Source organism: Parasteatoda tepidariorum, chromosome 11 (genome assembly GCF_982258835.1).
Source record: "Parasteatoda tepidariorum strain Cologne lab strain chromosome 11, Ptep-v5.0, whole genome shotgun sequence".
Classification (NCBI taxonomy): Eukaryota; Metazoa; Arthropoda; class Arachnida; order Araneae; family Theridiidae; genus Parasteatoda; species Parasteatoda tepidariorum.
Genome location: NC_141765.1, coordinates 6,329,825 through 6,345,156, shown reverse-complemented (window position 1 = coordinate 6,345,156; position 15,332 = coordinate 6,329,825). Strand labels below are relative to the sequence as shown.

General features: G+C 29.0%; 1 protein-coding gene across 4 annotated transcripts in view; it reads right to left on the bottom strand.

Annotated features, from left to right (window-relative positions):
- LOC122270917 (glutamate receptor 1) overlaps positions 1-15,332 on the bottom strand; it is a 573,804-nt gene that overhangs the window by 135,131 nt on the left and 423,341 nt on the right. For all 4 annotated transcript variants that reach the window (XM_087154568.1, XM_087154569.1, XM_087154570.1 and 1 more), the window contains 2 exons: positions 12,644-12,757; positions 8,163-8,378 (listed from right to left, as the gene is read on the bottom strand). In XM_087154568.1, coding sequence (XP_087010694.1) covers positions 8,163-8,378; positions 12,644-12,757 — 330 coding nt within the window. The remainder of the gene's footprint in view (positions 1-8,162; positions 8,379-12,643; positions 12,758-15,332) is intronic.

Here is a 15,332-nt window from a genome sequence, read left to right as displayed (position 1 = left end):
AATGTTTTCAAAGACCATGTCTGTTACACAAAAAGCATTGCTTGCGTCTTATAAGGTTTCTTATAGAATTGCTAAATGCAAAAAACCCCATGTAATAGGAGAAACTTTAGTGCTACCTGCAGCTATTGACATGGTAGCTACGATGCTAGGTGAATCATATGCTGATCAACTTAAAATCATTCCACTTGCAGATTATACGGTGGGAAGACGAATATCCGATATATCTGAAGATCTTTGCGATCAATTAATAGAAAAAGTAAAACTATCTTCTTTCGCGTTGCAAGTAGATGAGGTTACAGATGTTCTTAAGGAGGCACACTTGATTACATATGTAAGATATGTTGTGGAAACTGATGTTAGAGAAGACATGTTATTCTGTAAACCTATTGAAGGCAATACTACAGCAAGTGAAGTTTTTAATATGATTGATAAATTTTTCAATGAATATAACATTCTGTGGGAGAACTGTGTTGGACTATGCACAGATGGAGCTCCATCTATGGCAGGAAAAAACGCTGGTCTACAGGCACTAGTTCGAAAGGTGGCTCCTCGGGCAAGTTGGACGCATTGCATGATTCATAGACAATCACTTGTTTCAAGAGATATGGGTGAAGATTTACTAACAGTATTTCAAGTTATTATAAGAGTTGTAAATTTTATCAAAAATAGCCCATTAAGAGGAAGGTTTTTCGCAAAATTGTGTAATGACATGGGTTCAGAATATACATCACTTCTATATTATTGTGAGGCACGTTGGCTTTCTCGTTCCAAAGTACTTCAAAGGGTGTTTGAGCTAAAAGAAGAGATCGCCATATTCCTTACTGATAATAATAGAGATGAAGCAAACTTGTTTTATGACACGAAATTTCTTGTGAAACTTGCGTATTTAGTGGATATTTTTCAAAGATTCAGTACTTTAAATAAATCAATGCAAGGGCCTCAAATTCATGCTTTTGTCCAGAAAGACAAGGTTACTGCATTTATGAGAAAATTGGAACTGTGGATAATAAGTTTGAAAAATAATAACTTTGATATGTTTACCACTTTTAAAATTACCTGTCTTGCAGATGAAATAGAAGAAAGTAAAGTTCTTATTAATAAACACTTGACCAGTTTAAGGGAGCAATTCTCGCTTTACTTTAAAGATCTTGACATGTCCAAATATGAATGGATTAGAAACCCGTTTGTGATTGAAAAATATGATGATTTTGGCCTTACGACAGCAGAGCAGGAAATGATAATTGACTTATCTAGTGACAGCACATTAAAGCAGATGTTTCAACACGAAAATAATATTGTCACGTTTTGGTTACGAGTAAAGGACGAGTTTCCTACTTTAACAAATAAAGCTTTAGAAATTTTATTGCCCTTTGTAACATCTTACTTATGTAAAACTGGGTTTTCTGCAGTAGCTGTCTTAAAGACAAAGTATCGATCTTGCTTAAAGATTGAAAAGGAACTGAGAACCGCGATATCTTCAATGATACCACGGTTTGACGAAATTTGTGCTGAAAAACAAGCTCACCCTTCACATTAAATTTTTATAATGTTGTATTAATGTTGAATTCTATTTTTTGTACTTTTGTAAGATTTGTTTTTATTACATTATATTATTATTTCTTAAAATAGATAATTATTTTTTATGTATTTTTATACATAATATTGTATATTATTTTGTAGCCCATTAAATAAATTACAATATCAGATAAGTGTTTATGAGATTGGATTGTTAGAAAAATTAAGGGGGGCACAAAATTTTTTTTTCCAAAGAGGGGGGCGCAGGTACAAAAAGTTTGGAAAGAACTGCTTTAAATAGTTATCATAAAAAGTAGTATATTATAAAAACACTTACCTAAAACATAAAAACTTTCATATTCGCTGCAAACTACTCACCTTATTCCTTATTTCTGTTGCATTCCCTAACACAGCTTGAAAAAACAAATTTTACCTGATACTATTACGACGAAATATTCTCAATCGTTGCAACAGTTTTTAAAGTTCAACTTTATTCTCAGCAAAACTTAAAAGCTTACGAACAGATCCGGGCATTTCATAAAATAAATCGAATGCAACTTGACAAGTGTTTCTTGCTTACCAAAGTCTTTATAAAATCTTAACATCACTTGCAAGAAAATTAAAAATTTAATTTGAGAAAATTACTTAATAAAATTACCTAAAATTAATAGTAGTATTAATTTATTACAATACATTTTTAATTATTTTTTATGGATATTTTTGAAACCTCCTTGCACATTTCTTTTATAAAATCTATGTATTTTCTTTACAATTCTTTTATGAAATATTTGCATTTTCTTTACATTTTCGTTAAAAAAAAACATTACTTTCGTTAAAAAAACATTACTTAGAAATAAACTAGAAATAAATTATTATTCTAAGAAATACTTTTCTTTTAATTTTTAAAAACATTATCAAACGCAAATTATTTTCTGACAAAAAGCTTGTTGGTATTTATTTTTATTAAAAAAATTAATAAATAATAAATTTATTTTTATTAAGAAAAAACTATGGCAAATTGATTCCCCCGAGTAAAAACTTTATAAAACCCTTATAGAAACTTCATATCTTGCCTTAAGACCACACCAAGTATGATTTCCCTACACCACAAAGTCATCTTTTATTAACATTTTATTAAGATTACGGCGATAATCTTAATAAAACCCTTTTCGAACATGCATATTGCCATATCTGAAAATTTGTGTGTGTTTTTCTTTACTCTTTTATATTTCTTTTCTTTTCTTTACTCTTTTATATTTCTTTAAAATTAAAATTCATGTAAAGATTTCGTAATGATATTTTTAATTGGCAATATTGACCCTTTAATTAATAGATCTGGTTTAGTTTAATGCTCTATAAAATATAAATATTTCATCAAAACTGTTATTTCTTATTTAATTCATCGATATTAAATTATATTCCTTTAACAAACTCGATAGAACATTTCCTTCAATTTTTTAAAAATTTAAAAAAAAGGATTAATATAAGGCTTCTTGCTATTTTTTTGTTTTCACTTGAGATTGAAACCACTATTAGCAAAAGTATATTATTCTACAAAATCATTCTAAATTACAAATTAAATAACATCAAATGTGTTATATTTATACCAATTCATATATCTTTGATTGATACTTAAATGGTGATAGTGTGGTGATAGTAGTCCACACATGCCCCATCATCATGTGTCGACTCTAGCTCTTCAAAGAGACCTGTTTGTTTATGCTTAATGCTAATTAATTGAAACTATACGGGGCAGAAATTGATATAAAAATAGGTAAGAAACCGAATAATTTAAATCATATTTTCACCTTTTCATTGTCTAAGAATTTTCTTGCATTGTCTAATTATATTGTCTAAGTATTTAAGAATTCACTGAATTGTCTAAGAATTTAAGAATTCTCAGTCAGAAAATAAAGTATGTTCAAAAGAGAATGAAGGAAAAATTTGAAGGTTATTTTTAAACCTTAAAAACCTTCTTTTAAAAATTCCTACTTAAGTATTTACAGTGTGATTATGCAGCTACAACTAGAAGTGAACATCATTGTTTTGCAATTATGATATCTCACAGAAAAATCTGTCGGATTAAGAAAAAAGTTATTCAAGATGTCCCCCCTCACCCATACACAGTTTTGGATAATAGTATTGATGAAAATAAACTTTATCTTTCATATCAACATTAGTTTTGCTGTTTTTATAAGGATTTTCAGACATATGGACAATATTTTTTAGTTTAAATATGTGGCCTGGTTTGCTATGACCATAATAGTGATAACAGAATTTTTTCCTCCTTCAACTAAATATGTCATTCATAGGAACTCAGTTATTCATTTATTATATGATCTCCCTACATATAAAATAATTTTTATTTTCATTACTTATTTTTATTCATTTTCTTCAGTTTCATTTTCTAAATTTTTCTCACAATTTATCTTTTTTTTAAAATTTGCCAGGAAAGTTCTAAGTACAGAACTCCTAAGTCACATAAAAATAAGCACCAGGCATGTTTAGAAAATAGTTTAAGCGAATTAATATACAGTGGTGTCCAAAAGTGTGGACATTTTTTGAAAGTTTCATGTTTTTCAACTTTATGTGCTTGTAGAATATATTAATTTTCACTTAAATACAAACGGTTTTATATCAAGTTGAAGGTAATTTAATTTAAAATTTAATAATAAATACAGTATTACAATATCTGTGTTACAAAAAAAGTTATGCAACTAATAGTAAGATCCATCTTAGATTTGCATTTCTTTAATGTGATACTTACACAATCAATACTTAGTAGGATAACCCTTATTTTTTAAAACAGCTTCACAGCGTCTTTTCATCGAGTGAGCGAGTGTTTGGAGTTCATCCTTCGTAATCACTTGGTGCCAAGAATCAATTATAGCTTCTATAAGTTGTCTTTTATTGGATGGACGTTTTTTTCCTGCAAGAATTTTCAAACGTCTCACAAATTTTCAATTGGATTGAGACCAGGGCTGTTTCCTGGCCATGGTAATATATCTGTGCCTTTATTTTGAAACCATGCTTTGCATACTTTTGCTGTGTGGCATGGAGCTGAATCCTGCTGAAAAATAAACGGTGCGTCGTTGGGGAAGAGATTCCTGATGGAAGGTATCAATTTTGGTTTCAGGACAGTTTCGATGTATTTTTTAGCATTCAGGATGCCATCAATCACTTGAATTCGGTCCACACCATCTGCAGACATACATGCCCAAATCATGACATTTGTTGGTTTTTTTGTAGTTGCTTCAATGCAATCAGGATGAAGTGCTTCACCTACTCTACGTCTCACGTATTTTCTACCGTCACTACCAAAGAGCGATATTTTACTCTCATCGCTCTATATTACTTGCTTCCATTGATTTTCTGACCATTTAATGTGTTCTTTTGCCCATTAACTCGTTTTTCGCGTTGCTTTTAATTTAAATATGGTTTTTTCCTTGGAATTCTAGCTTGAAGTCCAAATCCTGATAACCTTCTTCCTATTGTTATGAGCTTGCTATGATAACCTTCTTCTTATGAACTTGCTGCAATACCCGCTGCATTTATTTCACATCTAATGGCATCTGATGAAATTTTTCTATCTTGAAGGCATAGCCGTTTAATTTTTCTATCGACAGTAGCACTTGTGCATTTTTTTCGACCTGATTTGGCTTTATTTTCCACTGATTTACTGGATTATTTTCCACTGATAACAAGTCACTGAACCACCAACTTGTCTTGCAATTTCAACATAAAAGAGACCATTTTCTCTCAATATGACAAATCGGCTTCTTTTTGAAAATGTCCAATTAGTTCTTCTTGTTGATGACATTGTTTAAAATTAGTTTAATTAAAAGAAGGGCTTTAAATATTAAAAAAAACAGCAATACTCTATTTAATTGTAATAGCATGCATCATTCCGCAAAATATTTCCACAACAATAACTCTTTCACCATCTAAATGATAGTTGCAAACATTTGATTGGTCCTAAGAACATTGTTAGTGATTGGCTAGTACGCTTTTACTACAAAACACGTCCTTATTCAAAACGATTTGTGTTTGTTTGTTCTACTAAAATGAACATAGCTTTTTTTGTAATACAGATATATTAATTCTATTTCTGTTGTTAAATTCTACATTAAATTACCTGCAATTTGTTATATAAACGTTTGTATTTAAGTGAAAATTAACATATTCTACAAGCACACAAAGTTGAAAAACATGAAACTTTCAAAAAATGTCCACACTTTTGGTCACCACTGTATATGTAAGCAAGCTGAGCCGCAATGGCACAGGGCTTAAGTAACTGAACTGTTATCGTAAAGATATAAAATTCTATATCCGATGTGGCATGAAACCAACTCAGTTGCAGAATGATGGTTGTCAACTTGTCTGAGAAGCGTCTGGTGGGCAAAGCTTATCACATTACTACCAGACTTACCATTGATTTCGAAATTATGGAGATTATATCTCCAGGACTCCACTGATCGTCAACTGGCTCTGCTTTATTCATATAAGCCAACTAGCGAGTTTAAAATATAACGAAGTTAAAGGAAATGATTTATCAAGGCTTGAAGCTAACTCAGCTGCAGAATGATGGTTGTCAGCTTGTCATTTTCTGGTGGGCAGCGCTGATCACATTGCTACCAGTCCTGCCATTGGTTTCGAAATTATGGAGACTATATCTCCAGGATTCCACTGATCGTCAACTGGCTCTGCTTTATTCATTTAAGTCAACTAGCAGATTTAAAATATAAAGAAACTAAAGAAAATGATTTATGATGGTTTGAAGCCAACTCAGCAGCAGATTGATGGTTGCCAGCTAATCTCTGATGTAAAAGGCACCCGGTGGGCAATGCCAATCACACTGCTACCAGACTCGCTATTGGTTTCGAAACTATGGATACTATATCTCCAGGAACCCAGTGATCGACTACTGGCTTTGCTTCATTCATTTTAGTCAACTAACGGGTTTAAAATATAAAGAAGTTGAAGGAAATGATTTATGAAGCTATTTTTGGATAGCGCATATACGTAAATATAAATTGAAAAGCGTCGTTCTTATTCTCCCAAATGACCTTAAAGTAACATTATTTTAAAAGAAGAAAAACAATATAAAAATTTTATTTTTCCTTGAAGCCCGATATGCATAGTGAAAAAGTATCAAGTGAATAATACTTCTATATTAGAAGAAACTTAAGAAAACAATTTTTAAGACTCACTAAAAGAGGTAAAAAATGAAAGAAAGAAAAACAAAAGTGTTAGAAAAATCTGTTTCTAAATTTATTAGTTTATATATTTGATACTTGTCTATCTTTTTTTTCTTATTTTATTCTTAATTCCGAGAACCTTCGTGCTACAAGTATAACCCTAACAGAATGTAGTTCAGAAATCAATAAAATGTCATGAAAGTATTTTAACAAATCAATAAAATATGTCATCCGACAGACACTGGCATTAAAAAAAATCTGAAACACACTACCAAAAAAAAAATCTATATCTAATCATTATTTTGAATGGTAGCAAACACAATGGGTTAATTGTGTTAATGCATTATTTTTCCCTAAATTTTTCAATGCACAAAAGCCATCGAATTTTATAAATACAAGTATGAAATGTAGAAACAATTTTCTAAATTAGGCAGTTTACAAAACTAAGTTCCCTAATAAGTGATGCTTTATTAGTTAACCCACATTACTATCACAGAGAGCTTAATATTTGCTTGTTCACAGCAGCCCTACTACTAAATGTTCATAATTGTCTATGAGTCGTAAATTTCATAAAATCATCATGAAATTTCATGAAAAAGTAATCGAATTTTATAAATGGAAGTATGAAATGTAGAAACATTTTTTGCCAAAATTAAACAGCAGCCCTACTACTAAAAGTTCATAATTGTCTATGAGTAGTAAATTTCCTGAGTTCGCTAAAACTTAATACTGGGAAATTAAAAAGACTAATCAAAAGTGACTATTAAAGTTTTTAAAAGCATAATCATTTGTAGTTTGATGTATCCTATTATTGCAAATAATTTTTAAAAACAGTTCAAAGCAATAGTTAAAAACCAAAATAAAAATTTACTTCATCCAAAAACTAATTTTTATTTTGAAACTTCAAAATATTTTAAACCTCAAGAATAAAGTTTGTTCTTATGCTATTGCATATGAAAGTATAAAAAGTTTTTCCTATGTGAGAAAATTTTCATAAAACTATTGATAGAAAAATGGTAAATATATTCCAGCTGTCCATCTTTGAACAATGTCCAGACATAACTTTGAAGCTTTGTAATTATGAAAATTATTTTCGGCAAATACAGTATTTTACTTACAATATTACATCACATTATTTTAGTAATATGAGCACATTGTAACATTCAAATTTTGTTGCTTAATCTTATAAATTGGAAAGGAAAAGCTTTATGTAAGAGGGTACTAACATAAAAGCACGACAATGATTATAATTTAAATGGAGTGCGAATATTTTGAGAAACGTAATATTTTGTATCTTCCAACGTCCCGTTAAATTGTTCTTGGCATACTTTAAGGTCTTTTCTAACAGCGTAATAATATTTCGTGCTTCTGAATCTTTAGAGAGAACTTATTCTCGTTCTATAACAAAAGTAAAGGACATAAAAAAGAACAATATCAATGTTGACTTACTTTCGCTATGAGTTCTCCAACCATGCCATTCCAACCAACAGGAGATCTAGAATCTAGTCCGCCATAGTTAGAATCATTAACAAGTTTGAGCACGTAGCTGAACTTTAAGTATTCGGCAATCAAGTCGGCTAGATCTTTGCAGTATCCTTCGAAACTTTCATTGCCTTCAAGAGGGATTCCTGAATCACTTTTCTTCTTCATTAAATACGGTTCCTCCTACAACAAGCAATGACTATCACTTAATTTAACACGTCTTTTAACTCTTCTATATCACTCCTTAAGAGCTATTTCTATTTAACCAATGAAACTTAAAATTTCTTTTTGTTCCATCTGAATATATTTTAAAGAAAAATTGTCTAGGCACCGAATATTGTTCTTTTCATAATGCGTGCATTTATTCAGGACTCGACTTGAATAAAATGAGTCCCAATATCACTTCCATGTTACTTCCATTTTTTTTTCTTGAAAGCAATATTTACGTGGTGTTTCGTAGTAGATGCCCTTAATGTATGCTTTCAGAACTCTTATCAAAATAAAAACAAAAGAGAAATATTGGAGAGAGAAAATTAACGAAATAGAAAATAAGAATAATAACTCAAGCACAGCTATATTTACAATGTGACCTTGAAAACTTGATAATTATTTGAATAATTATAATTAAGATGAAGGTGTTGTATCAGACATTACTGTCTTAGATACCCTGATATTTTAGCATATAACTTATAAGAAAATGTAATTTTTTGTAAAATTAATGACCATTCAGAAACTAACGAAGTTTCACACTATTAATAATGCTGTAAATAAAATAATTTAAATGGAAATGTTATTTCTAATGCCACTTGCCAATATCAGCATGCCCTAATTGGTGAAATAAAGTGAATTTAAGACAGAGGGTGCATTTCTTGAACATTAGTGGCTCCATCTATGGCCAAAAATACGACTTCTGTCACATGCTCTTCATAACCCGAGCATACAGCTATTTATTCATCGAAATTTTGATCTGAACGAACAATCTTCAAATCAGTAACACCAGAGGTATAATTTTTGGGGGGAACAAGGAGGACTGTGTGACCCATTTACAACATAGGAAGCATTCGGCTGGTGGGGACATTCCATGAAAATTCAGAAATATTCAGAGTTGTAGCTACAATAGAAATAGAAATAAGAAGAATTTCTTTCCACAATAAAAAGAATCTTTGAAAAATAAATGAATTTTGTTAAATATTATAGCTGACTGTGGTTAACTAGAATCTCTCTGTGAGATTATGGTTCGAGTGATGAAGTCTTATAAGAAAATCACCCAGCATATTTCCTAATATTCAATCAACAGTCCTTTAAAATTCTTTTTCTGCCGTTTATTGATTCAAATGTTTTTGCAACTTTTGCATTCGTTGGAGGATCAAGTAAGACTATCAATAAACTACCGGTTTTTTTATCTATACCATGTATGATAGTAATTTCCTTAATGAAAAGCAGTGATGTGGAAAAATTGATTTTTTTATTTCACACTTTCATGAGAAATAATATTACTCGCTAAAGTAGGGTGCGCAGATATTTTAATTAAGCGTGAATAATTTCATAATGAAGTTTCGGAAACTTCCTTATAACAGAAGAAAGTAAAATATTGCATTAGTAAAAGAATGTCACTTAAATTGCGTAGAGAAGTCTCCTGATCTTCAAAGTTTTTCAAGCTTCATTTATTCCTTTCTGATCTATTAAATAAAAAGAACAATTTGATACAACGGGTAAAACTTTACCGTCGGAAAAATTAACTCTAAATATTTTGAATATGAGAAACGCTTCATTAATGCTAATTTATATTCCCGAAATTTCAATGTTAATGGAAATTAATTAATTTTAAGACTTAACCTTAAATATGTTAGTTTGCAATATAATGATCAAGCCATAAATACTTTGTGCGTTTTCCAAATCTTTAAAACTGTTATAACAAACTTAGCTCTGCAAAAGAAAATTCGATTAAAAAAAAGTATAAATTATAGTCTTTTAAAATGTTGAACATTTAAACATATTATCAAAAGGTTGTCAGGAAAGTATTTCATTAATTAGTTAGATTTTATTTTTTTATTATTTGCTCTTCATCAGCGTACTTTTTTATGCTAAAATAATTTTTTTAATAAAAGAAGTTTATCATACTCGTAAGGGGTCCCAAAGGTTTGGGCCTCATAATTTCATAACCAAATGCATAATCGTGGCTTTGTGGTCACCATTGCGCTCAAAATCCCTTTCCGGACAAGGTTGCACCAATTGGTCTGCATCTGGGTGGGTTAACAGTCATGGCTGGGGATCGAACCCTAGACCTTCAGAATGACAGTTCAGTGTTCAAACCACTAAGTCATTGTGGCTCAAATAGTTTCAAAACTTTGGCATTTATTCTCTATACGATACAGTTTTCAAACTGGCATTTAAACCGTAATAAATTTATTTTAGTATAATTTAATTCATCACCAGTGTTGAGCAATTGTTCAGCATGTAATTGTTTTACGCTTAATTCTGTAATTTTAAATCTAACCCGAATTTAAGTAATCAAAATTTTTTTAACTGAAACTAATAAGTTTTTACCCTGCGTAGAAAGAGAATGAAGTTCATAGTTTATTAAGAAGTTCATAATGAAGTTCATTTGGGAATTTGACAGCCACGATAACCTAGAATTGATAAACTGATTAAATTGATAAACTGGTTATATTGGTTATTCAATTTTCTTTACTAATTGATGTATGTTTTTAGTATGAAAATGATGTATGTTTTTAGTTGTAAAAAAATATTTTTGTTTCTAGAAGATTTACACATTTTTGTCAGTAGTGTTAAATGTTTTTTTTTAATATTTAACTTCTATTCTCCTCGGTTTTGTCTGAATTCATAATAATATTCTGTTTGTGCTATGGGTGTGTTGGATTAACAAACGAATTTTGTTTTAAGAAATATTGTATATATGCATCCTGAATTTATGATTTTTGCTTTATAGTAAAAGTAACTTTACTGATTTTCTTTTCTGTATCCTATATTACTTTAAATCCTTTCCAGTGTCGCCCGAATCCAGTTTGGTCAACTACTACGTGCATTATTTGTGATGTGGGCTTTGGGATGTACCACACTGTGAAAGATTTGTAACATTTTTGTATTCAAAATCATATTTTTGTGTTTTTTGTATGATATTATACTAGTAATATTTTATTTAGCTTCAAAATTTTGTTTAATATGCTCTAATTGAATAATATGTGTGTATAATCCATTACTTTTTATGTCTATGTAAAATTATAAATGCAGTAGTTATTGCATTTAAAATTTTATTTTTGTAATTAAAAACCATTTTATAATAATATAAAGAACAGAATTAAAGAGTCAAAATAATTTTCCATTTTTGATCTATTTTTCTGAAATCTATTTCACTGTTAAGGGGTTAATTATAAATTGAAGTTAAACTGAATAACAAACATGGATATTTAGTTATTTAAAAGAGCATGCTAGGTATTTCATTACACCAGGAACTCTTCTCGGGTTTTGTGTATTAAAACACTTAATGTTCACCATTTTTGGTGTTCATAGAAGAGAAAATTTGTTACTCTTCTACTTTTAAGAAATAATTGAGAAGAAATTGAAAATTAGAAATTATACTATAAGCTCAAAACTATCTCCTTTTTATAATTATAATTATAAAAACAGCATCGACGAGAAAAAAATGCGAAAGTTTCGCACTGAAATGCCGACTATGTACTAAATGTCTTTTTATTTAAAAAAAAAGAGGTTTCTGAGAAAAAAAATTGTGTGCTTTCTGTGACAATCATGTTTAAAAATTCTTTTACAATTATTTAAAAAATGTTTTTTTTTAACTCGCACAGAAGTTGTAAGTAATATTTTTTTCGAAATTCGGCTTAAAAATACAAGAAACAAGTTTTATATTTATATTTTTAGTATTATTTTTAATAAAAAAAAGTGAACGATTATTAATTACACCCGAGAACGGATAAACAAAAGTTATCCGGTCTCTAATGTCCAGTCAATAGCTTTACAACTTATACAATAGAAAAGAAATTTTATTTTTTTAAATTTTTAAGCTATGTGTTTAATATATTACTTTTTCTCCGGAAGGTAATAGTTTTTATCAAAGTATGTTAAAGAAGCGTTTGTATCACTCCCTTATAGAGTTATTTTGAAATACAAAATAAAACAAATAAATAAATAAAATTCTTTTAAGTCTTGAAAAAAAAATAGAAACTTTTTTTAAATTATTTATTTTATTTTGTTTTTACTTTATTTTTTTAAAGAAAAGCTGAGAAGCTTAAGAGTAAATTACCTTAAAGCCATTTACCATGAAAACAATAAATCGCAAAATACAATAATTGGGGAAAATAATCTGGAAAAATGCAATTCAATATACTTTATTCATTAAATAGGCTCAAAGCTATAAGTAGAATTTTTAATAAAACTTAAAATTATAATTAACGTTTTACTATAAAACTTACCAGAATACTTGTGACTATATATGTTTTGTTTTCAAAAATAACGTGAGTTTCAGGAACTCTTTTTCGCATTGGAGGCACCATTATTAATCTATGTCTATCTGACCACTCAGCAATCTGAAAAGAATTTGTCGAACAATAAAATTATTCCTTTTAAACAAAATTGTAATTTATTGCTGAATGAAAAAAATGAACCAGCAAAAATTTATTATTATTCCATGTCTACTTGATCACTCAGCTATCTGAAAAGAATTTGTCGGACAATAAAATTATTCATTTCAAATGAAACTATAGTTTATTATCAAATGAAAAATCAATCAGTAAAAATTTATTTCATAAAATATCATTAAAAAATTTGTCGAGAAATTCTTTAACACTACATTGCCCAAGTCAGTCATTTTGACTACCTTTTGATTTCAATTAGAAAAACAATGATGACACAATTTCTTAGAAATTTGAGACTTTTTGCACAGCATGTAATTTTTTACCGTCAATATTTACTAATAACTTGCTATATAACTGAAAATAATATCAAAAATATTAAAAATTAATTTTAAACAAATTTCTTTATACATTAGTTATTCTTTCACAATGCAGTCATCTGGACTGCTTTTAGGCAATATAGGTGTTTCAGTCTTTCTAGTGTTAAAAAGTGTTAGTTAGATAAAAGACTAAAGATTCTTAGGTTAAAACTAAGTTCCGTCGATTACAGTATAGTATCTAGTAATTAAATATCATAAGGGCTACCGGTTTTTTAATTCTCAACTTCCTTAATATAAATTTTTGAAAACCTTTTGGAAAGAAAATCTTTCAATAGACACGCCAGAGTTCTCAGATCCATATTTAAGAGAAAAAAATAAAAACGCTATCAAAATCTGATGAATCACTATTGGGGCTGGTGAAAAGGGAACAAAGCTAGATTGATTGTCTGAACAAACGTGAAGGTAAATCTAATTATCCCGTTTCACTTTCTCTCACCTGTTTTCAATAGTGCGTGTGTTTTATGTGTTTTACTTTCACCTTCCTTGTTAATGATTTGACAGGTTTCGATAATGCTTAAATATTAATTTCAGTCTTCTAGTTTGAACATTTTTCTGACTAATTAATTATAATGTGTATATTTCCCTAACTTTTATGTTTCTTTTTGATACGGTTTCCATGTTATAGGATGTAATTACATAACACTGTGTGATTTCAAAGTACTTAATTCAATTTAATGAAATTGTATTTTTTGAATTCTAGAGCTAAAAATACATTTTAAATTCTGAAAGAAAGCATATATGTTGAGTATTTGATTGTATTTATTAACTTGATACTGTAGATACATAATTGATATGTTAATTTCTTTAATTTTAAGAATATTTTAAGCCATTTAATTCCTTGCATTATAGTTTTTAAAGTAACTGATGATTGATTCTATCAACTAATGTGTTGATTGTTTGATTGAAGAAATTTGATTTCATAGATAAGAAACAAACAAATAATTTGTTAATTTACGCTTACAAAAAAGTACTGATAATCTGCAAAATAACTGATATTTACACAACAGCGGAAACATATATACGAAGTAACTCACATTGGTATTTAAATAATAGTTTATGTAAAATTCTTTGCTTAAACTAACTGAGATATAAACTTACATTGTTGCGCAAGCAGATTTTTTTTTGTTGATAAAAATAACACAGTTTAAATAGTGGATGGAGATGAAAACCAAGATATTTGGAATAATTTTAATGTTGGAAATGGGTTCATAATAAATTTATTGGTTGAAATATATTGTATTGTTTTGCCTAATTAAATTTTTTTTATTGATTTTCGATAAAATATTTTAAATTTAGTTGATTGTAGCACCATTCAGTTAGGTATAATATTTGTCTGCAAATTCAAATAAAGTAATTACACGTAGTGAAGAAAATATATTATATCTATAAATATATTCTATAAACATCATTGTGAGATATTTCCTTAGAGTTTCAATAAATTTTCAAATCAAAATCTTGGACATTCTAAATGTAATGCATTAGTACGAGGTCAATTAGTTGTTAAATTGTAACTACGCAAATATTTTCCTTGCCAAAAATAAAAAAAAGAAGTATTTCGAATGCATCTCAGATTTTCTCTTAGATCTAAGCCATCATTAAATGGTACAGGTTGTTACATTGAAATTTTACTTCCACCAAAAATTACCTTGATGAAATAAAAACAAATAAATAAGTAAAATAAAACTTTATACTGCCTAAATTAGAAAGCAAAATACTTTGTAAATTAATTGACTGTTCAAGATGTTAAGACTCCTGAATGAAAACCCCCAGAGGTGTTATGGGAGAGTTTTGCGACTGGACGGATTTAACGTGCATCATTTACTACACGGGGATCGAACCAACTGCCACTTGGACATGGGCCCAGTGCCCTACCAACCGGACTTTTAACCCTTTATAAGGAGGAAGGAAAGTACTTTCTTTCCATTTCATTAATTTTAAATGTTGACGAGAGCTATTTTCCCCACCTTTGATTTGTACAGTGCGCAAAATAATAATAATAATAATAAAATAAATAAAAATTAAATAAGCAGACCGACTTGAGTAACTGTAATATTCCTTCATGAATATTATGTGGTTGGTTCTCATAAATAACTATCACTTATATAGACAACACTGTTTATTATTAACATATATAAAAATAATATAAAAAG